Source organism: Heterocephalus glaber, unplaced genomic scaffold (genome assembly GCF_053883595.1).
Source record: "Heterocephalus glaber isolate CG9 unplaced genomic scaffold, H.glaber_assembly_v1.0 deba00000768, whole genome shotgun sequence".
In the NCBI taxonomy this organism is placed as follows: domain Eukaryota; kingdom Metazoa; phylum Chordata; class Mammalia; order Rodentia; family Bathyergidae; genus Heterocephalus; species Heterocephalus glaber.
In genome coordinates, this window is record NW_028258162.1 from 8,853,345 (window position 1) to 8,876,528 (window position 23,184).

The 23,184-nt window shown below is 37.1% G+C and overlaps 1 protein-coding gene and 1 non-coding gene across 9 annotated transcripts in view; both read left to right on the top strand.

Moving 5' to 3' along the window:
* Armc3 (armadillo repeat containing 3) overlaps positions 1 to 23,184 on the top strand; it is a 101,991-nt gene that overhangs the window by 1,194 nt on the left and 77,613 nt on the right. For 5 of the 8 annotated variants that reach the window (XM_013077864.3, XM_004859919.4, XM_021240438.2 and 2 more), the window contains exons 2-4: positions 1,524 to 1,572; positions 15,644 to 15,761; positions 22,794 to 22,919. In XM_013077864.3, coding sequence (XP_012933318.1) covers positions 1,525 to 1,572; positions 15,644 to 15,761; positions 22,794 to 22,919 — 292 coding nt within the window. In that variant the 5' untranslated portion in view covers position 1,524. Of the gene's footprint in view, positions 1 to 1,523; positions 1,573 to 9,410; positions 9,481 to 15,643; positions 15,762 to 22,793; positions 22,920 to 23,184 lie in introns of all 8 variants that reach the window. The other 3 variants (XM_021240437.2, XM_021240440.2, XM_021240439.2) reach the window with 3 other exon arrangements.
* Positions 64 to 248, top strand: LOC147829083 (U2 spliceosomal RNA). Its single transcript, XR_015449716.1, has one exon. It is a non-coding gene; the product is annotated as a U2 spliceosomal RNA (small nuclear RNA).

Consider the following 23,184-nt stretch of genomic DNA (forward strand, 5'->3'; position numbering starts at 1 on the left):
GGATCATTAGGTTATTCGAGCCTCTGAGTTCTTCATTATGCAATTGCTTAAAACAGTATCACGATCGCTTCTCAGCCTTTTGGCTAAGATCAAGTGTAAAACAGTATCATGAAATAGGAAAAACTATTGCCTGAGTGAAAATCAGTTGATGTAATACAACTTTATGGAGGTGTAATTTAATCCATAAGGAATTCTTTTATAAATCAGAGGCTGTTATGTCTTGGAATTGTTATAAAGAGCTATGAACCATTGTTTTCCTAGAGATTAACTGTGGGATGGCTTTTCATTTGTCCAGAATAGTTTCTACATCTACCCAAATCATTATATGCATAAGGCCTAGACCCTGTGGAATTTTCATGCATCTGTTAAAGATAGTTGAGATTTGAAAAAACTTGGCACTAATATAGGAAAAGAAAACTTAAAAGTTAATATTAAATGTTTTTATTAATATTAAATTTTCATTGCATTTGAAAACAATTCTCTAATTTGACAAGAATTTCCAAGTGTGTTAGTTGCTGAGTAGTTTCAAGTGCAAAAATTTTATTTTTTATATATTTTTTAATTTTTTGTTTGGTACCTGGGATTGAACTCAGGACATTGCACTTGCAAGGCAGGTGGCAGCACCACTGAGCTAAATTCCTGGCCCCAAATGCAAAAGTTTGTATGATAAAAATTGCATTTAATAGAGGAGGTGGTGGATACATTTTAACATATTGAATATAGTATAAGATAGTGCATCGCAGAGTAAGTTTGCCTTCATGTAGCCTGCCGTTAATGACCTGGACTAGGTGTCTTTCAGAGGTCGCCATGAGTTTCTATGGACATGAGGCTTTTTAGCATTTGTAACACATGCTTCTCAGTATCTCTAATGGTAGGCATTGCTTTTGATCCTTGACAAGCAATTTCAACTAACCCTGACATTATAGATTCTCTCCAAGGGTTTTCTACTTTCCAGGATTTCTCTCTCAAGACTATGGTAATTTCATTGAGGCTAGATTATGTAATACCACCACTCCCATTGAAGAAAACTAGTAAGAGCTGAGTATTCTAATGGGCATCGACATCGTGGGAAGTTGTCTGTACTCAGTAGAGTTTTTCCTCTGGGTAATGTCAGTATGAAGGTAGGTGGAAAAAGATCTTGCAAAGAGCGAAGAGTAACCCCAGTTTCCTCAGAATACGTTTCTTCTCAGTTGCTTTGTTGTTGAGCTATGGATTATGCTGGAGAAAATTCCTACTTTGTGGCACAAACATTCTGGCAGATCCCCAAAGTGACTTGGATTTAGACTCTCAAGCCCAGTGTAAGTGAGCTGTAAGCATGGTAAACTATTTCCTGTCATGTAAGTAAAATCGGGGTGTTGATGACATGTTTGTACATGTACAATAATTTCCACATGTATTGCATTTTCTCTTATTCGGGAAAATGTAAAGGAGAAAGTAAACCTCTCAAGAACTTGGGTAACTGAGAACTGTATACGTTTATAAAGCACAAATGCCACTTTAATCATTTTTGTATCTTTTTCCAGGATGGGTAAAAAGATAAAGAAGGAAGTAGAACCTCCTCCTAAGGATGTGGTAAGTTTCTGATTTGAGTACTAGTAGCATTTTAACTACCCATTTTAAAAATAAATTGTTCAAACTGTTTGGCATGTACCAGTATATACATGAATCCATGGTGGCGGAAGTCCAAAGTCTGACTAATGATAAGATTACTCAGAGAAATCTAACATTATGTAAGCAAACATTTACAACATTGTCATTACATAATTAGCACAATTAGAGAGTAATTATTAGCTTTTCTAGTACGTGGATGGCATGTTTATAGCCTAGTTAATGAATAAATAGTTTTGATTCGTTCTTTCAAGTACTTCACATTTACATTTGCCAGTTTCTCATTAATGTGAACTATCCAAGTGAATTTTCAAAAATAAGGAGAAGTTGGATTTGTACATGAGATTGTCTGGTGATAACCTTGGACATGAGAAATACTGTATTTTCCAGTTCTATCAAAAAAGTAGTCTGTGGAGGCCGGGGATTTATCTCAGTGGCATCACCGTCTGCCTCGCAAGCGCATGGTTCCAAGTTTGATCCCAGGTACCAAAAAAAAGGTAGTCTGGGATCCCCAGATTTTTCTGTCCCAAATTCTAAGTGATGGATTCCCTCTACAGAGAACTGTTCTCCATTTAAGCATGGTTTTATGTGTTCTCTTTAATTAAAAAGAAAGATTATAGTAAAAACAGGAAATGAACTTTGACAATTTTCAGTTTAGAAACTTATCTGAAAACAGACTGCAGTGTGACTTCTTTCAGATAAAATGTAAGTAGAAAAGAAGTGAAATAGTGGACAGACTCACAGGATTGTGGAGCTTGTAGCAACTTGGACTTGCTGCACATATTTCCTCTCCCAAATGGAGCATCATGGTTAAGGGCTTTGTCCCAGCTCTGCCTCTCATGAAACATATTATTTTGGCCAACTTGCCGAATTTGGCTAAATTAGTTCATTTTTTCTTTAACTCTTTGATGGAAATTATACTCTCTAACTCCTCTGGATTATTGTGTAAATTAAGCCAAAATAAGTTACAGGAAGTTGTTGGTACCCACCACGTACATAGCACTTAGCAAATAAAATCTGTTGTCATGGGAATCTCCTGGACTCTGCTGTACACACTCACACTCACACTCAATCCTCTCATGTCCTACACAACCACATAGGTGTGAGATTTCTATACAGTTAGAACAAAAGCTATTGAAGGGCCCGTGTGGCCCAGTTCCCCGGACCTCTCAGAGGCAGTCATTGTGGTCTCATGATGTAGTTTCATCATTGTGGTGGTTTCTTTGGACGTACTTCGAAAACGTGGCAGATCTTTTCATTTATTCAGTGCATCCTAGGCTTACATCACCCTACTTTTTTTTGTACCAAATAGAATTATCAGTATTTTCTTAGCAAAAAGTGGACTCATGAACACAGTTCTTGGCAACAAACACATCCTGAGTAAAATTAGAATTAAGGGACTAATAAGCAACAGATAAATTTGTCTAATACATTTTCTATTATTTTATGGCAGTCTTTCTGGTATTGTTCTCTGTATGTCAATCTTTGGGGACACAATGGAGGGCTTAAGAAATGAAATCCTGGCATTAAAAAAGCAGATCTTACTTCGTCAAGTCACACAGCCTGGTGGCAGCTAAAGACACATATAACAATTGTCAGTGACCTCTAACTACTTATTGCCTCTTCCAAGCATCTCTCATCCTTTCCTCTCTCTGACTTTCTATTAATAAAACTCATAGAGTAGTGTTAAAATATACAGCCCCCTTTTCAACTTTGTAAACTCGAATACCTCAAAACAGTATACTGCAGTTTACAGGATCCTAACTTGGAATTTATTTCAGAGTCTACTCCTTTAGTCTATAAAAGGTTTGCTCTACAAATTGTAAATGAAAATTGAATTCAGGACAGGGGATTTAGCTCAGTGGTTTTGCTGCCTGCTGCATAAGCACAAGGACCTGAGTTCGATCTCTGGTTAAAAAAAAAAAAAATTGAATTTAAATAAAGACTATATCATTTCTTAAGACAATAAACTTTTCCTGATCAGTTAATGGTAATTTGCACCCCATCTATTTCCTAGGGACATTGTTTCCAATGATTTTAATTTTATTAGCTTTTGTCTACTGGTTAAATTGGGTAATAGAGTCAGCATGAATGTTTGGTGATATGATTAAAACAAGATGCTCCTTTGCTTTTCTTAATATTCCATAGGTCATAACATACATTAATATATCTATATATAGCTTATCTTCTCATGAACGAGTGCTAGCTAAGGAGGTGCCTAAATATAGAAAAGACACAGCTTTAATGACCAATACAACTACCTGTTGCCTTCCTAAAGCATCTCCATGTCTGGCTAAAAGGTTGTTTGTGATGCTTTAATAAGAGGTGAACTTCTTGGAAAATTATTGCATGATTTCCTAACAGAAATCACTCAATACTAGGCATTGCTAATGAGTATGAGGCAAGATACTCAGTGGTTACGAATATAGGCTCAGGAATTATAATGCTTGAGTTTGAATCTTTATTCCACCACCCACTTATGTGGGTCTACGACCTTGGAAAACTTTCCTAACCTCTGTGTAGCACAGTGAGGATGAAATTATAACTCTTGTTTCACAGGAGTATCTACTCACAGTGGGGAAGTCAGGTTCGGTAAGAATACGATGCTTAGAATAGCATGTAGCCTAGGTGAGAACTCAGCAAATGTTGCTGAAATGAAGGATGCTGTTTATCATTCTGCAGAACTGAGCAAGTTTGTATGAACTGTACAAGGAGGTGTCGATACCGGCTGTGGGAGACCAGCTGGTCGCTAAATGCCAGAGGCCTGCTGTGTGGCCACCACGATTAACAGTTAGGCTTTTGAGTTTTGCAAGCATGGAAATTGTATTCATATTTCCAAGGTGATTGAGCTTCAGTGGATAAATTCACAAAACCTAAATGCTCAAGAGGCTGCTGGCTGGCCCTGGAATCTCAATGATTAAATATCAAGTGAACAGAATATCGGAGTTAATGGATCAGCACTTCGTCTCCCGAGACAAATGCACAGGAGAAGCGAGGTAGTAGAACACCCTCCCGCTCCTCCCAATCCATTCCCTTGCTAGAGTCAAATGTCTCCTGGGGCATGTTTCTCCTAGACCTCCTTCATCAGTCTCAGAACTTAGCTTTTCATCATTTGTCACAGCCTGACAACACTGTCATTTATTTTAACAAATAAAGTATCTGGGATTTACTTTCCCATTGCTCTCCCTCACCACAGATGAACAAATATACCATGAATTCAAAACTAGCTATCCATAAATAATATATACACGTAAAACTATGCAAATCATTATCAGTTTGCTCACTTTGCTCCAAGTTTGCCACTCCTGTCCAGGTTGTAAACAAAAGCCCATTTTAGCTTGGGCATTTTAGCAGATCTTTACTGTGTAAGTAACCTACTTCCTCCTGTTTATCTCTCTCTTTCCTGTGCAAATGGATCTCATGATTTAAGACCACTGATGTAGTAAACACATTCCAATAGATAGCAAAAGAGTCTTTATTTGTACAGTTTGCCACCATATAACTCAGTTCTCCTGGTGTGTTTCCACCAAGTTGAACTTATTTATCTTCTGTTATTTCAGACTTGATGGTTGAATACAATAGCCATTAGTTGCATGTGATTATTTAAATTTATAATAATAACAATTAAAAACAAGATTAAAAATTCAACTCTTCAGTTGTCTTAGTTACATTTTAGGAGTTCAAGAGCCATGTGTGACCTGTGAATGCCATGTCGGTCAGCTCAGAACTGACTGAAGTTCTGTTAGCACTCCTCCACAGTCTTATTTCCTTAACCAAAGTAAATAAAAATATCTTTAGAAGTCTCTAGCCTCTCAAACTGATGTAGCTTAAAAAGCAAAGCTTAGCCAAAATGCTTCTCCTTTCTTTCATTCTTTCAGTAAATAATTTTGGTTCATCATTTGTTTTGTACCGACCGTGAAATTATAATTTCACAGCAAGCTTGTTGGTGGCTGTGACTTCCTCATGGGAAAGCAGATGGGATATGTAATTACAGCACAGTATTATTTATGTAGTCATGTGGCATTCTTTTAGGGCTATCATTTTATTCTCAGTGCCTTTTTAAATAAAAAATTACTATCATGTTGTAGGCACTGTAGGAGAAACAAATACCATGCCAAGTATCTTCACTCTGTGCCAAACATTGGCATTGTTTTCTTTTGACAGCTCTTTAGATTGTAACTCTCACGGTCTTGAACTTCCCTGTGAGCTTCTCATACCCCTATTGCTTTTTTTCTTAATGGTAACTGGAAGTGTGGTGAAATACGGGAGTGTTTTCTAAATCCTTAAGCGAGTTTAAATGATATTCACTGTGGTTTTTGTGTAAGTGTATTTTTACATACTCCACTTTGAGAATTGCAGTCATGCTGTGGTGAACACAACAGAGCAATGTTTAATTCTGGAAGATTTAGTCACAAGTGTATAAAATCAGTTTTAACAGTATTGAAATATTATTTCTGGCCAAGTGCAGTGCACAAGCCGCAGTGCCAGACTCTCAGGAGGCAGAAGCAAGAGGACCACTTGAGTCTGGGAGTTGGAGGCTATCTCAGGCAACATAGCTAGAGGCCATCTCAAAAATTAAAAAACAAAAAAGGGAAAAAATTGAAACATTAGAGCTTGAAAGTTCTAAAATGGAAGGGAAATCTGTTCTGAATGTGGGTTGGTAGAAAAGGTAACTGGGTGGAATGTTAGGGAAACTGCTTTAAATGGTAGAGATGATCTAAAGCTGTGATTTTCGGGGTTGGTGAGTGGTTAGGGGCTCACCAATTTTTCCCCCACAATGTACTACAAATCTTTTGTGTACAATTTCAGTCCTTTCAAAGCCCATTGCTAGCTCCATGACCTCAGATTGAGGTTTTCTGAATCCATATACAGTTAAGACACTAAGTCCACAGCATAAAAAACATTTCTGAGGTGGTTTACTATATTACTTTACAGACATCGAGTACTTCCATACTCCAGGTACTGTTCTTCAGTAATGGAGTTGGAGAAATAATAGCATGGTCTTTTGCCTAAAGAAATTCATTCACAAATTCGGCAAATATTTAGTGCATACCATATACAAGTATTCTTCCATACTCTGAGATTAAAGATGAAAACAAAGTTCAGACCCTAAGACAGCTTGTACTATAGTGAGAGAAGCAGTCATTTAAGAAATAATAATATATTCTTTATCCAATTTCCAGTTGATAGGCACTCGGGCTGATTCCAAGCCTTAGCTATTACAAACTGTGCCGCTATGAACATGGGTGCACATATATCACTGTGGTATGATTCTTTTAATTCTTTTGGGAAGATGCCCAGCAGGGGAATAGCTGGGTCAAATGGGACCTCTAGTCCTAGTTCTTTGAGGTATTTCCATACTGACTTCCACAGTGGTTGCACCAGTCTGCACTCCCACCAGCAATGGAGAAGGGTTCCTTTCTCCCCACAACCCCACCAGCATTTGTTATTTGTTGATTTCTTGATAGCAGCCATTCTTTCTGGGGTGAGGTGGAATCTCAGTGTCGTTTTCATCTGCATCTGTCGAATGACCAGTGATGTTGAACATTTTTTCATATATTTGTTTGCTGCTTTTACTTCCTTGTCCGAGAAATGTCTGTCCCTTTCAGATGCCCATTTTTGAATTGGGTCTTTGAATCTGGGGGATCTGATTTTTTTCAATTCTTTATATATTCTAGATAGTAGTCCTTTGTCTGAGGTACAGCTGCTAAAATTTTTTTTCCCATATTGTAGGTTGTCTGTTACTCTGTTGGTGGTTTCTTTTGCAGTGCAGAAGCTTTTTAATAAGATGAGATCCCAGTTGTTGATTCTTTCTGCTAGTTCCCGTGCTGCTGAGGTTTTGTTCATGAAGTCTTTTCCTATGCCAATGTCTTCAAGAGTTCTACCGAACTTATCTTCCAGCAAGTTTAGTGTTTCTGTCTTAATATTTATGTCTTTAATCCACTTTGATCTTGGTTTAGTGCATGGTGATAGGTATGGGTCTAGTTTCAATCTGTGGCAGGTTGAAATCCAGTTTTTCCAACACCATTTATTAAATAGGCTATCTTTCCTCCAATGATGGTGGTTGGCTCCTTTGTCAAAGAAGAGGTGGCTGAGCATGTCTGGAGTTGTTTCTGCATCTTCTTATCTATTCCACTGATCCTCAGGTCTGTTCCTTTGCCAGTACCATGGTGATTTTATCACAGTAGCTTTGTAGTATAGTTTCAAGTTGGGGATTGTGATACCCCCAGCCATGTCTCTGTTGCTTAGAATTGCTTTAGCTATTCTAGGTCTCTTCTGGTTCCAAATGAATTTTTGGATTGTTTTCTCTAGTTCTGTGAAGTATATTGTTGGAATTTCGATTGGCATTGCATTGAATCTATATAGTAGTTTTGGAAGTATGGCCATTTTCACTATATTGGTTCTTCCTACTCAGGAACAAGGGATGTCTTTCCATTTTCTTGTATCCTCATAAAGAAAATGTGGGTTTTTTTTTTATAAAATGGAGTACTACTCAGCAATAAAGAATGAAAAACTAGAGTCATTTATAGCTAAATGGATGCATATCAAGGCCATACTCTTAAGTGAAATAAATAGGACACACGTGTAAATACTGAATAGTTTCACTAGTGTGAGAAACTGATAGTGTAACCAAGGGTTAAAATGATTAAAATGAATAATTGATAATTTGAAATAGGAAAAAAGGTCCAAAGACGAAGGAGTGAAGGGAAGGGAAGGGGAAAGGAAAAGAGGAAAAGGAAAAACAATGAGAAAAGAAAAAAGAATGGAAATGAAATCTATGTAAATAGGGAAGGGTGGAGTGGTGAAGGGTGCACAGGTAATGGGGAAGAAAAAATAAGAACCAAGATATATCATGTACAGGTACAAACACCCAATGATAAATGTAAACAAATTGTATACCTAAAATGTACCAATAAAAGAACTAAAAAAAAAAAAGAAAAGAAATAATAATATAATAGAGGTAGTGATAAGATAAATGAAGAAAAATAAAATAGGATATGGAATGGAGACTGATGAGGCTACTATAACTAGAATCTAGGCGTCACCATTAAAAAACTTGTGTGAAATGAGGAAATACGCTATGCACATATCTGAGGTTGAGCACCCATCCAGAAAACAGAAACTGTAACCTTGGTGTGTTTGAGGAATGCCAGAAAGGTTGGTGTGGCCGGAGACAACAAGGCATAGGATCAAAAAGGCATAGGTCACAAAGATGGTGGGAGGGTAGTGCTCGTGTCGGGCCTTTCAGACTATGTTAAGAAGGTTGGAGTTTTCTCAGGGTACAAAAAAGGAAATCTATTGGGAATTTACAAGAAGAGTAGTCTTATTTGTATTTAAGTTTTTTAAAATGAGGTCATACATCTTGAAAGAAGGGTGAAAACTGGAAGACCATACCACTGTGAGATAGACTGGCACGAGGACTGCATGACAACTGCAGAAAGTGAGAAGTGGCCAGGGTAGGGGTCCATGCTGAAGGTGGAGCTGACAAGATTTCCTCATGGATACTCCTGGAGTGTGAGAAGGAGAGGAGTCGAGTGATACTTCAAGATTTGGGGCCTAAGTGCGTGATGTCATACAACATACCGAGGATACACGTAAATCAAAGAAACCAGGTAGTGTGTTAAGTGTTGTTCCAGAGAAGTTTGGAAGATGATAGCTGTGATAAAATAAAAAGAAACTAGGATTTTCACCATCCAAACTATTAGGAATAGAAACAAAACAAAACAAAAAGATTATCAAAAAAACTGGAGGCTGTAAGCTTCTACGGTTTTAAGAATTCTTTTATTATTGTATTTCTTTAGAAAGGAAACAAAAACCGTGAAGAAGCGGTGGGTGACATGGAGGCATTGATAGTGGACTCAGAGCTGTTTGGTGAGTTGGTGAGGGTGACAGATTGCATATGTGCAGGCAGGCCAAGAGTAAAAAGATGGAGAAAAGCAAATGCTTGGTGAGATTTTTGACTATAAAAGGAAAGAGTGTGGCATCCTGAGGATAATTAATATCTAGCAAAGTTCATTTCGTTTTCAAATAAGAGCATTTTGAGAAATCTTTTCAGGGGAGACTAAGGTGGTTGTGGCTTGGAGGGCAGATTGAAAAAAAGGAAAGAACAACATAAGAAAACAGGACTAGAAAACTGCTTAATGGTCCTCTTGGTTCTTCGTGTTCTAAGCTGCATAGGGTGAAACTACACATGGCAAAGAACATGCATGAACAATTGTCAGGGAACAGAAAGCTGAGCAACTTTTAGAGCTCACAAAGGTCTGGGAAGCATTGTAATTTTGATCAGAATGAGTGAAGAGCTTTATTGAAATATCAGGCTCCAGAAAGATCATGCTTAATAGTAGTATGGGTAAACTGGGCCTAATAAAGCTTTAAAAAATCGGACCTTAAAAATAGATCACACTGGGGCTGGGGATTTAGTTCAGTGGTTCTGCTGCCTGCCCTGCAAGCACGAGGAACCGAGTTTGATCCCTGGTACCAAAAAAATAGATCACACTGGTCCATAAGTAAGAAAACTGCCTGCCAGAACAAAATTCAGTATGCTTTAAGATTTCTCCTTCTTCCTTATCAAAAAACCCCCATATACTCAACTATATAGTTTTCACAGTATTAAATATACAATCAGAAATTATTATTAGGTATGCAAAAAAGAAAAATGTTACCCATAATTAGAACAGTCAATAAGCCATTAAAGGAGATAAAATAGGATACTAAAAAAATTTTTTTTAATTATCCAGAAGAAGACGGGAAAAATGGAACAGGGAACAAATGAGACAAAGTGAAAACAAATAGCAAGATGGGTGATTAAGACCTAACCATATCAATAACTGTACTAGATATAAATGACCTAATACTGCAATAAAAAGTGAGAGGTTATCAAACTGAATATAAAAGGAGGACTCAGGAAATTTCCTTTAAATATAAAGATACACATAGCTTAAAAGTAAAAATAGAAAAAAATATGGATCATACAAACACTAATCATGAGAAAGCCAGGGTGCCCTATTAATATTAGACAAAATGTAGTATAAATACAGGACAAAGAATATGACCAGAGAACAAGATGGGCATATCACAATGATAACGTTTCATTCTTAAGAAGAAAATCATCTGCAATGTTGTTCACCTAAGAAGAAATTTTAAATACCCGAAGAAAAAGATCTATGCCATTACATAAAAAACAAAATACATATGTTTAATAAATGTAACATCTGTGTGCTGAAAACTCTAGGACATTGATGAGACAAATTAAGAAAGACCAAAATAAATGAAGACATATACTATCCTTGATACAGATGCACTGAGGATGGAAATGCAAATAGTAAAACTACTTTGGGAAAAAGTGGTATTTTCTTCTAAAGTTAAACAAATAGTTGCCAGAAAAGCCAGAAATTCTATGTGTAGAAATTTACTTAAGTGAAATGGAAACAGTTGTCTACAAGAAAATTTGTATAAAGATGAAACAACCCATAGATCTGTCAACAGCTGAACAAATTGTAATAAAGTCACCCAATGGGATACTACTCAGCAGTAAAAAGGAATGAATTACTGACACAATGGAACACATAGTTAAATCTCAGAAACAGTTCCCCAAATGAAAGATGACATATACAAATAATTTAATGAATACTTAACTCTAAGACAGGCAAAACTAAATCTGTAATGAAAAAAAAAGATTAGTGGTTTCATGGGACCAAATTTGGGACGGGAATCAATTACAAACAGGCAGGAGAGAATATTTTGGTTCAATGGAAAGTTGCAGAAATTGTCGAGAGAGTATGGTTATATAGATGTGTACATTTCTCAAAACTCACCAAACTTACCTTAAAATAGGTGCATGATATCAAATCTAAATTGGCCTTTCATACAGTGGACTCAAAAGAAATGGGAAGAATTTAGTTGATAAACGTTGGCTACTTAGGAGAGAGAAGGGATAATTAATAACATAAACTTAGAGTGTGTTCTATTAATTTATATGGTGCTACTTTTCATGTTTGGTACCTACTAGGGTATAATAAATGATTATTGAATAAGTGAGTGAGTTAAAATAAATAGGTTAGAAATTGGAGATTGGCCTTAGATGGTAAGAAAAACATTTTCTTTAACATATTAGAAGAAATTCCACAGATGTGGGTAGATTGGAGTCTGTACGTTGGAAGTTGTTGAAGTTTGCATCTGATAACTTTATTTTTTTTCTGCAAGTTTTACTATGTGGCAGGGAGAAAAGGGAAGAAGTAGGCGTATTAAATGTTCATGAATAGTAGAAAGGTTTGAAATAACTTTTGAGGAGAAAGGGAAATCAGACAAGAGAAATGTCAAAGTCTCATTTGCATTGAGGCCCATCTGAAATTGTTGATCATGAATTCGCGGTTGTACTAATTTCCTCTGAAGTTTAACATTCTCAGAGAGTGGTTGGATGCTTGAGTGCAAATACAAAGAAAGCAAATACTAGTTTTTTCCTGGTTTGGGTTTTGTAAGACCAATTTGATGAAAAGACAGAAAGACAAGGAGATTTAGGGTTTAGCAAGAATGTTACTAAAATAACATCATGAAATGTAAGTACAATAAAATGTAAAGAGAAGAACTGAGAATGCATGGTGGAGCTAAATGAAATGAAAGAACAGCTGCGTTGGGAGTAGCTGAACCATCAAGCTGTACGCTTCATGTTTGGCTGATTGGCTACCAAGAAGCCATCAGAGCCTGAATACCGTTGGAGCCAAAGGAAAGCCCTCTGTGAAGTTGGCAGAAAAAAGTTGGTGGGATACCAAGAGTAACAGCAGAAGACAGAAAGCCACAGATAGATAGATGGATGCTCTTGAGTGGTAATTAGTAAAAGAGTTGAGAACACTTCTGCTTCTGTCCCAGATATAATCACAGTGGGTAGCAGCAGGGCATTTCTGTAATGACAGTGATTCTGAAGAGCAAGTTAACTTAAAAACACTGAAAAATAACCGGTGTTGTGAGGATGCAGAGCCACTAGAACTCTCTGCATAGCTGGTGGGAAGGTAAGTTAATAAAACCATGTTGGAACACTGTTATGTAACATGTATGAAGGGTAATATGTGCCTACCTTATGACTCATCAGTTCCATTCCAGGGTGTATATCCGAGAGAAATGAATGTGTACACACACGCAAGAATGTTCATTGTAGTTTTGTTCATGATTGCTTCAAGTGAAAAAAGAGAAGCCAAACTGGCATATAATATAAAGCTATAAAAATATGACTTAGTCATGTAGGCAAAAAATATGAATGAATCTCAGAGGCATTGTACTGAGTTCAGGAAGCCAAGACATGAAATTGTGTACTTGTATGGTTCCGTTTATATGATGTTCAAGAACAGGAAAAATTAATTAATAATTTAAAAAGTCAGAACAGTGGTTATCTTTTGTAGTGGTGTGGAGGTTTGGGAAAGGAGTTTTGTGAAATTGTCAGACATACTCAATGTTGGTCAGAGAGATCTGAATTAATATCCTGCAAGCTCAAGTGGAAGAAATTCTAACAACACACACGAAAAAGTAGATTTTGCTTTTTAATCTAATATGACAGTTTTATTTACCATTTTGCTGTTTATTTTGATCACCAATATTTGATTTTATTCTTATCACTTTAAGTTTTGGTTTTTCTTCGCTATATTTCATGTTGTATTTCTTTTTGTGTTTTCTAAATTGACCAATTTTCCTTGATTTACTTTTCTTTTTTGTATTTGGAGCTTCTAGTACTTTTCTGTGGTCTATTTAAATGCACATATTTTAACCTGGATTCCTCTATTAATGTTAAAATGAAAAATAACTTGGCAACACTCATTTTTAGTAAGTTTCCTCTACTGATTTTGTTGAAAACAAATAATTTTATTTCCAAGTAACTGTTAGCTTTTTTATAGTATGTTATCATTATTTCAGGAAACTCTTAAGAATTGCAGTATGACTTGTAACAATATCAACATTCATTATGTTTAACCATTTATTTTGCTGTATTTATTGATCGACCGTTGTTGATTTTAGATTTTGTTCCTCTCTAATTTTGGCGGAATTATTCGAGTAGTTTGTTTAGAGTGTAGAGTTGATACGCTTTGTGTTTGTGCCGGCAGGACTTGTTACCTATAAGTAATAACCTTGCCAGATACAAACACAAAGAGTCACAATCCTTTTCTCTGTGAACTTTGCTGATTATCTTCAATAAAGAATCAGGATTAGAGAAGGTATATGTCATTTTCTGAGGCCTCATCTTTTCTTTTCACTCTTGTTTCTGCTTCCTGTTTTGCATGTTTTACTTAGTTGAGGTAGTATTTTATCCACCATAAATACAACATTCATTGTCATTTTAAACCTTCCTTGTGTTTTTTTTCTCCATTTGAATATCCTTCTTCCTTACCTTTACATATCCCACTTTATCCATTCTTCAAATCATATCTGAAATTCTACCATCTCCATGGTACTTTCTCCATTTGCACCAGTTCAAATTAATTCCCCCACCTCATCACAATATTTATTGCCTCTGCCATATGCTTTTGCACATCACAGAGTGTTAGTTTATGTCGGAAGAGAACACATAATCCAACTCCTTCATTTCTTTGGATGTAAAAGCTGTGGTCAGTGAGCCACATGTGTCCCCAGAAGTCTGGGGCTACCTCCTAACACCTACACGAAGATGGTTCTCAAGCCCTAGCCCCAAATGCTTTCAGAAGCCCTTCCTTAAAATTCTGTGGGTTTCCGTGGCTGCTTCCCTGGTGCTACATGTTGAAGACAGTGTGCCAGCTGCTACTCCTGGCTCTCCAGAGGTCACCTTTTCTCAAGGTTCTTGTCACTAGAAACCCACCAGTGCCGACCACCTCTGTACATGACAGAGTTTTAGAAAAGAGGCATCTCCCCAAAAAGAGTCTAAGAAACTTAAGAGCAGACATGACTTGTGTAACTCCTACAAGTTCCAGAACAGGGTTAGACATAGACAGACAGTAGCTTTTTCATGATATTAGATAACACTGTCCTAAGATCCAACAGCCATTTCTCCTCCTTGGGGAATTTTTATTCTGGATGTATCTTTTCAGGTTATTGTTTACTGCCACCTCCTCTTTCTTCTTCTTCCAGCCTCACACAATTATGTTTCCTTAATCAGACAGCTCTATCTCTCCATCTTTTCCCTAAAACTAAACATCAGTTCTTTTTTTAATATCCCCAAACATAGGGAGAGCCAGCTAAAGCTTTGAAATTCAAATTTTCCTCTTTATCATAACCATAACTGCTTTTACAAGTCTCTGGAAATGGAAGAAAATAGTGTAATAATTTGTTTACCCCATGACCACAGAAAGCCCCTAGGGCTTAGGGAATATGAGTTTTTATTGTTTATTTCAGGTGCTTCTGAATTCCCTGGGTCTCATACAGGACACAGGTCTTCTTAGAGTCTTAGGCTTTTTCTTTATATTACCATTTCCCTACTTTTGGATTTTGCCTCATTTTATATTTTGTTACACAGTCTTTTCTATTGCATTTTTTGCTGTTTCACATATGTAATTCCTCCTTTCCCCCAGGAGAGACTAGTGGTTGGAATATAAGTATTGAAGATTGAAACTGTCAGGGCATCAAATTTATACAGGCAACCACTGATTCTCATGTATCAACTAAGAAAAGTGATATGTTATTTATTGAGCATCTATGCTGTGTGTGGTGGTTTATATTTATGCTCTCTAACCCTCTCCTTGATTCTGTGAGATAGATGATTATCTCAATAGTAAAGAAAAAGAAACTGACATTCTAGAAGCTTGAGTAATTTGTTTAATTCCACATGGCTAGATTAAGAAACTAGATCTGTCAGATTCTAAAACATTTTTCTCTTCCCACCATACTCCAAGAATCCCAAGGCTACTGATGAACAGTGATTTTTTTTTTAAAAAAAACAAAACCTTCATGGAGCACTTACTGGGCAGTGACCACATTATTTCTGGAAGATTAGGGCCTCTTTAAATTTTAAGATGCTGTTCATTCTTTATGTGATTTTTAAAGCTCACGTGAATGTGATACTTTCCTTTTTGCATTTCAGTTTGATCCATTAACGATTGAAAGCAAAAAAGCAGCGACTGTGGTGTTAATGCTTCATTCTCCTGAAGAAGAAATTTTGGCTAAAGCATGTGAAGCCATTTATAAATTTGCTTTAAAAGGTTTGAATTTTTTCAGTTTATTATTAAAGTTCATTAGTTTCTTAAAATATTCACTACATGGTGGACACTTTTCTCCCTAGTCTTTAACTTCTTGTGAAATGAATTTTTTCAGACATCAACAATGTTATTTAACACACTGTCAGAAAAGAATGGTTCCCTACGTGCCCAGGTTAATCCCACAGAATAAGTTCATCACTGGGTAGAAGAGTTGTTGGAAGAGTTCACTATAGTTTTAAAAACCGTAAATATCACAGGAGCTAAAAGAGCTTCCAATGGCCAAAGCTGGAGCAATTTGTGTTACACAAAATTAGGCAGTGCTGGATTATAACTCAAAGTGTAGAATAAATATCTATGAGTCAATACTCTACTAATATAATAAGTGATGGAATAAATAAATGGGAGAGATAAATATCTCATGCAGAAAAATTTCATGTAGTTGATATAAATACTCTGGCCTCATTGGGTGAAATATAATTTTCTGCTTTTTAGGTGTGTATCGTACATAGTGACTTCTTATCCAGGGTGTCTCATAGAAACAGAAAGGAAACTTGACAAACCCTACTCCAGCTAGCTGATCAAATGCCACATCAGCCAGGTGTGTTGGCACATACCTGTAATTCCAGCACTCAGGAGGCTGAGGCAGGAGGATCAGCTTGAGTTCGAGGGCATCCTGGGCTTAATAATGAGACCAGCCTAAACTACATAGCAAGAGGCTGTCACACACACACACAAAAAAACAACATCAACAGGGATTTCATACTGATAATATGTGCCTGGTTATGATCAGATGAAAATGACTCTTTATTTCTGTTATTTTTCCTGCAAACCCATAACCCCAGTCTAGTCCCGATTTTAAAAAATCAGATAAATCTAAATATAGGAAGATTCTACAAAATACTAAATGGTACTTCCTCCAAACCTTCATGGCAATAAAAAACAAGGAAAGAAAATCTAAGAAACGGTCATAGCTAAGAGGAGGTAAGGAGACGTGAAGACTGATGTGTGGAACCTGGGTAGGATTCTAAACAGAAAGTAAACATTAGGCTAAAACCAATGAAACCCAAATACTGATGGGTTAATAATAATGTATTAATATTGGTTCATTAATTTTTAAAATGTAGCATGTTAATGTCAAATGCTAACAGTAAGGGAAACTGGGTGCAGGGTGCATGGAAATTACTATCTCTGCAAATTTTCTATAAAACTAAAAAATGTTGTAAAATACAGTTTATCTAAAAATTTTAAACAAGTCCCATCCTATTGAAGCATTTATTAATAGAGAATTTACACATATATCAGATAGCTATACTTTAGTTCATTCTAAATGATGATAAAATTGGACTTTATTATATTGCATGAAATTTTAATTGAGAGTATTTGAAGAGAGTTTAGTGTAGCTAGGTATTTTTAACAAAATATTTCAAACTAAGATGAGGGCAATTTGATTTTAAGAAAATAAACTTTGTCTGGGACTTGGAGAACAACAAATCATTCAGTTAGCAAATGGTATGGTGTACTCACCTTGCCTTTTCACCATGGTCATCTTTAGGAATCCAGGTAAAAACTATGGCTCTGGAAGGTATAGTTTATGGGTGGGTTGTGTGGAATTCTGGGTCAGATTTCAGGGAAATATTGGATTATGCATCTGTTATGGCTTATATCTAGATGTGCCCTCAAATCCTCATGTGCTCATAGGTGGGGCTTTTGGGAGGTAACTGGATCATGGATGTGTGATACTGGATTAGCCAAGTGATTGGTTGAGCATAGTTCTAGGTGTGGTTGATGAACTTACTGAAGAGAGAAAATTCACCCTGGGTGTGAGTGGCACTAAAGAAAAGGCTTGCAGCCTAGATAGAATAAAAAGGGAGGCTGGGATTTAGCTCAGTGGTTCCAGTGCCTGCCTCACAAGCACAAGGCCCCAAGTTTGATCCCCGATAAAAAAAAAAAAGGGAAAGAAGAAAGTCTCACTGCTTTCTGCCTGCCATGCCATGGACTGTTTCTTCTCTGCCATGCTACCCTGCTTTGGAACCAGCTGCCTTGTCTTGGACTGAAATCTCTACAAACTATGAGCTAATAAACCTTTCCTCTTTTAACATGTGGGTGTCAGATATTTTGTCCCAGCAACAAGAAGGTAACCAACATAACATCTATGGCAGTATGTATTTTACTCAGCTTTAGAGAGTCATCATATATCATCTGGCTGTCACATGGACCTGATTATAAATTATGTCATTTTGTATGACAGTAAAAGAAGATATGTGTTGCAGGTAAAATCAATCATTTTATCTAATGTTTTATTCTAGCATTATTTTCTAAAAAATTTTCTAGACAAATGGTGGGATTTTTGCCTTCTAGCCAAGCTGGAGTAAATGATCAGATTTATTTACCCTAATACATGAAAAAACCAAAAAACAGACAAAATGTATGCAATTACAGTTGGCAAGATACTGAACATCAGACAGTGAAAGCCAGTGACCACTGAGAGACAGGAAACAGAGGAAATAAGCCCTATGATTACCCTAGCTTGTTGACTCCAGTGAGCTTCCAGACCACAGGACAGAAGTGGGTGACATGGTGGACCTCAGAAAGACCTGAGAGTCCAGAGAGCCAAAAACAGTTAATATTTCCTGGACAGAGTAGCAGAGAGGACTGAGTTGGACACAGAGAGAGAACTCAGGATGTGTGTAAAGGGTCCTGCTCAAGTATTCAGCAGAGCACTGAGCAGCAGCTACTTGTGAGGAAACTACTCAGTCAAAGAGGCACCCAAATATATTAGAGATGATAGGGGTTGGTGCTCACAAAAGTGCAGAGGTAGTGCTTTTCCCATAAGCCAGAGCAAAAAAAAAAATCTCAAAATTCATGGAGCACTGTACAGAATATATGGAAGAGTCTTACCTCAGCATGAGAAGAAAATAGCCTTATATTAAGAGCTATTCGGGTCACACATAACAAATATTAAAAGCAAGATCTGAGAGAATCAAACTGTTTCCAAGTAATTTCATTCCATCCCCAAATTTCAAGAATATATAAATAGTCATTGCGCAACGAGATAGAATTCATAATGTCTTACGGCCAATAAAAAATTACCAGGCATGAAATGAAGCAGGGAAAAATCAATCTATAATAAGGGATAAAAAACACTCAGTAAATAAAAATTGACCCAGATATTAGAATTAGCTGAGAAAGACATTAAAAGATTAATTATATCACTAATCTATATGCTCAGAGAATAAATAAAAATATGGATGAGAAACAGACCTAAATATAACTTCCAAAGATGAAAACTTCAGGGCCAGGGATTTAGTTCAGTGGTTCTGCTGCCTGCCTTGAAAGCAAAAGGTTCCAAATTAGATTCCTGGTACAAAAAAAAAAAAAGATGAAAAGTTTAAAGACTGGAAAACACACAGTCTTAGATTATATAGTGGGTGGAAGATTGGAAGAAAACATCAATGCAGAAGAAAACATTAATGAATTTGAAGATGGAGAAACTATCCACAATGAGGCACAGGGAAAAAGATTTTAAAAGATAAACAGATTCAGTGAGCTAGGAGAGTATCCAGGTGTTCAATACACATTAATTGGAGTCTCTGAAAAAGAGAGGGTCAGAAAGAATACTAGAAGAAATAGTAACCAAAACTTCCAGATTTAATGAAAACTTTAGGCCCACATATTCGAGAAGCATGTCAAAACCTAAGCACAAAAAATATGAAAAAACCAAACTAATCCAATTGCTTAAAACCAGGATAAAGAGAGAATCTTAAAAGCAGCTGGTGGAACAGGGAAGCTTGCCAATTCAGAGGAACAAAAAGACAAAGATGACAACATGTAACAAATAAGCAATAAATAAGGATGAATTGACATCAGAAACAATGCAAGCAAGAAGTCAGTGGAACAACATTTTAAGGTACCAAAAGAAAACTAAAAACTTACAGCCTGGAATTCTGTGCCTCCTAAAATATCTTTTTAAAACAGAGGTGAAATAAGGTCTTTTTTTCAGACATACAAATGCTGAAATAATTTATCACCAGCAGACCCATACTGCTAATTATAGAAAAGAGGCCTATGAAAAACATATGTCCAGCATATTTAATGGCGAAAAACTGCATTCTCCTTAAAATCAGGACCAAGAGAAAGAAATCTGGTCTTCCTACTTGTGTTCAACATTGAATGGGAGGTTCTAGCCTTTGCAATCAAACAAGAAAAAAATAAAAGGCATTCAGACTTTAAAAGTAGAACTGTCTTTATTTGATTTATAGAAGATGTCATGATTTTTAATTAGGGTTCTCCAGAGAAAGAGAATAGTACATACATAGATATATGTAACAGGAGCTTTATCAGGGGAATTGGTTCATGTGGTTATAGAGGCCAAGAAAGTCCCATGACATCTACAAACTGGAGAACCAGGAAAGCCAGTGGTGTATTTCAATCTTTAAGTCCAAAGGCTTGATAATCAGGCCTGCTGGTATAAGGTCCTAGAATCTAAAGGCCCAAGAACTAGGAACTCTGATCTCCAAGGACAAAAGCAGATGGATGTTCCATCTTAAGAAGAGAGACAATTTTCCTTTCTTCCACCTTTGTGTTGTTCATACCCTCAGTGACTTGGAAAGTGCCTGTCCACAATGGTGAGCAATCTCCTTATTCAAATGCCAATCTCATTTAGAAACACCTTCCTGGACACACCTAGAAATAATGTTTTACTAGATATCTAAGCATTCCTTAGCCCAGTCAAGTTGACACATAAAATTAGCCATCACATATATAGAAAATCCTGTTGAGTCTACAAAATAAAAACAAAAACCAGTAGAATTAATAATGAGCAAGGTTGCTAGGCATGGTGTCACACAACTGCAATTCCAACACTGTAACAGTAAGCCAAAATAAACCTCTTCTCCTTTAAGTTGTAGGTGTCAGGTATTGTGTCTCAATGATAAGAAAGTGACTAAGTCAGATTTTGGTACCAGATAAGTAGAGTCATTACTGTGAATAAACTTGAGTGTGGTATTTAGAAGCCTTTGAAAGAAGTTCATGGGAGAGTTTGGAAAGATTGCAAGATGCCAGTTAGGGAACCCCTAGAATGCTGTAAGCTAGCATTCAGATGACCAGAATGCTGATGTAAATGTATAGTAAAGACCAGGTTCAGGAGATTTGAGTTGGGAACAAATATTTCATTGGCAGTTGGACTACAGACCATGTGTCTGACAGAAAGACACACTGGCAGACCACTCTGGTAGAAAATTTGTCTATAGTTTGCTCATGTTCTGAGACTTTTTGGAAGACTGTTATCAAGGGTGATGGAATACTTAACCTGACAGATGATATTTCATGAGTACAGCCAGAGGCTTTTAACCAGGATTATACTAAAACAAACCAAAAAGCAAGGAGCAAAAAGCCCACTTAAAAAATTTTTAGTCTGGCCAGAAAGGAAACACCTGCAAAGTTGGAGAAAAAGCAGCATGGTTGTTGAAAAGATTGGCATTAAAGTGGTATGGGAATTTAGCTCAGTGGCACCACGCCTCCCTTGCCAGTGCAAGTCCTGAGTTTGATCCCTGGTACAAAAAAAAAAAAAAAAAAAAAAAAAAAAAATTAGCACTAAAAAGAAGCCAAGTGCTTTGCAACAACAAGAGAAAAGATGGTTTAAGAAACCTCAAGAATCAGCAAGATCCCATCTTTTGCAGATGCAAAGATGTAAAAGTGAAAGATTTTGCTTTGAGGAGAGAGGCCCAGGGCACCCTGCTCTAGAAGGCTCCCAAAGGAATTGGTTCCATGTGATTTGGTTTACAACACTCAGCCATTCAGGCATTCAGAGTTTTCTGCAGCCATGATCCAAGGGGACCCAGCTGCTGCTTGAGTTGGTGGCAGACCTTGACATCATCCATGTGGTGCTAATTTTATAGGCATGCAGAATGCAAGAGTTGTTTGGTCAGGTAGGCTTCCACCTAGATTTTAGAAGAAGGCCTGAGGGGCCATGCAGTATGCCCCTGAGAGGGCAGTGTGTGAGGCTGGAAGCTGAAAGTACAGTGGAAATCCTAGGAAGTTAGAGAAGCCTGGAACATGGAATGTCTGCTGAGGAAAGCTGTAGGGGATGAGTGAAGCCACCCCAAGAGAGAGGCCATGAAGGTGAAACTGGTAATGCCACAGAGGTGAAGCCACCCAAGCCCTTTGGAATTCCCATCTTGCTGAAATTTGTCCTAGGTGCTGGATGCAGAGTACAGAATTTAATTTTTGCCCTCCTGGGTTTTGGTCTTGCTTTGGTTTCATTCTTTTCTATCCCCCTTTTCCTCCCTTTTGGAATAGGAATGATCAGCCTGTGCCATTGAATTTGACAGGTTTAACTTTCTTTTTGATTCTTACAGGGGCTCAGAGGTAAGAATTTGCCTTGAGTCTCAGAGGAGACTTTATTCTTGAACTTTTCAGCAATGCTGGAACTGTTAAAACTTTGGTGACCAAAGTTTAGAGATGGACCAAATGTATTTGCATAAAAAGATGCACATGAGTCTTTTGGGAGTCAAGGACAGAACACTATGGTTTAGATCACAAATGTTACCAAAAGGCCTGATGTGTTCAGAGATGGGGCTGTGGGAAGGTGATTGGACCATGGAGGCACTGTATTCATCAGCGGATGGATCCATTAATGAATCCGGAGCTGGATGTACTGCTAGGAGGTAGCCTAGTCAGAAGAGGAAGGTCACTGGGGATGTGACCTGGAAGGGTGTATCTCCCTCCTCACCTCCTCCCTTCTCTATCTCTGCTTCCTGGCTGCATTACATGAGCAGGCTCTTCTATCATGCTGTTTCTGTCTTGGAGCCAACTAACCAGGGTCTGTAACTCTGAACAAAGTTAAGCTGTGGGCATCAGGTGTTTTGTCTCAGAGAAGAGAAATTACTAAGAGAGAGAGAAATAGAAGTGGAAGCAAAGAGTTGGAAGCAAAGAATGGGAAAGGCAGGTGGCAAATAATAAATTAGAATGACATTGGAAAAGTGTTTATGAGATCAATGATATCCATGTGCAATTTTATCTGACCTGTGATGTCAGGTGAGGAAAATAAAGCAACACTCCTTGAACTTGGAGCTGTGGAACCCTTAACTAAACTGATCACCCATGAAGATAAAATTGTGAGAAGAAATGCCACTATGATATTGGGAATCCTAACTTCTAACAGTAAGTATCAACTTTTAAAAATAAATACGTTATCTTTTCTTTCAGCTTTAAGGGATTTGTTTTAATTTTATTAAAATGGCTTTAATGTTGACAAAATGAAAATTCAATCAAGATGGTGCAACAAATGTATGATGTGATATTTTACGGGAGTTTTTCAGAGACCTAGGGACTGAACCCCGCGCCTTCACTGAACTGTGCCCTCCAGCACTTTTCTAATTTTTTTATTTTGCATAAGAGTCTTGCTAATTTGCTAAGTTGCCCAGTT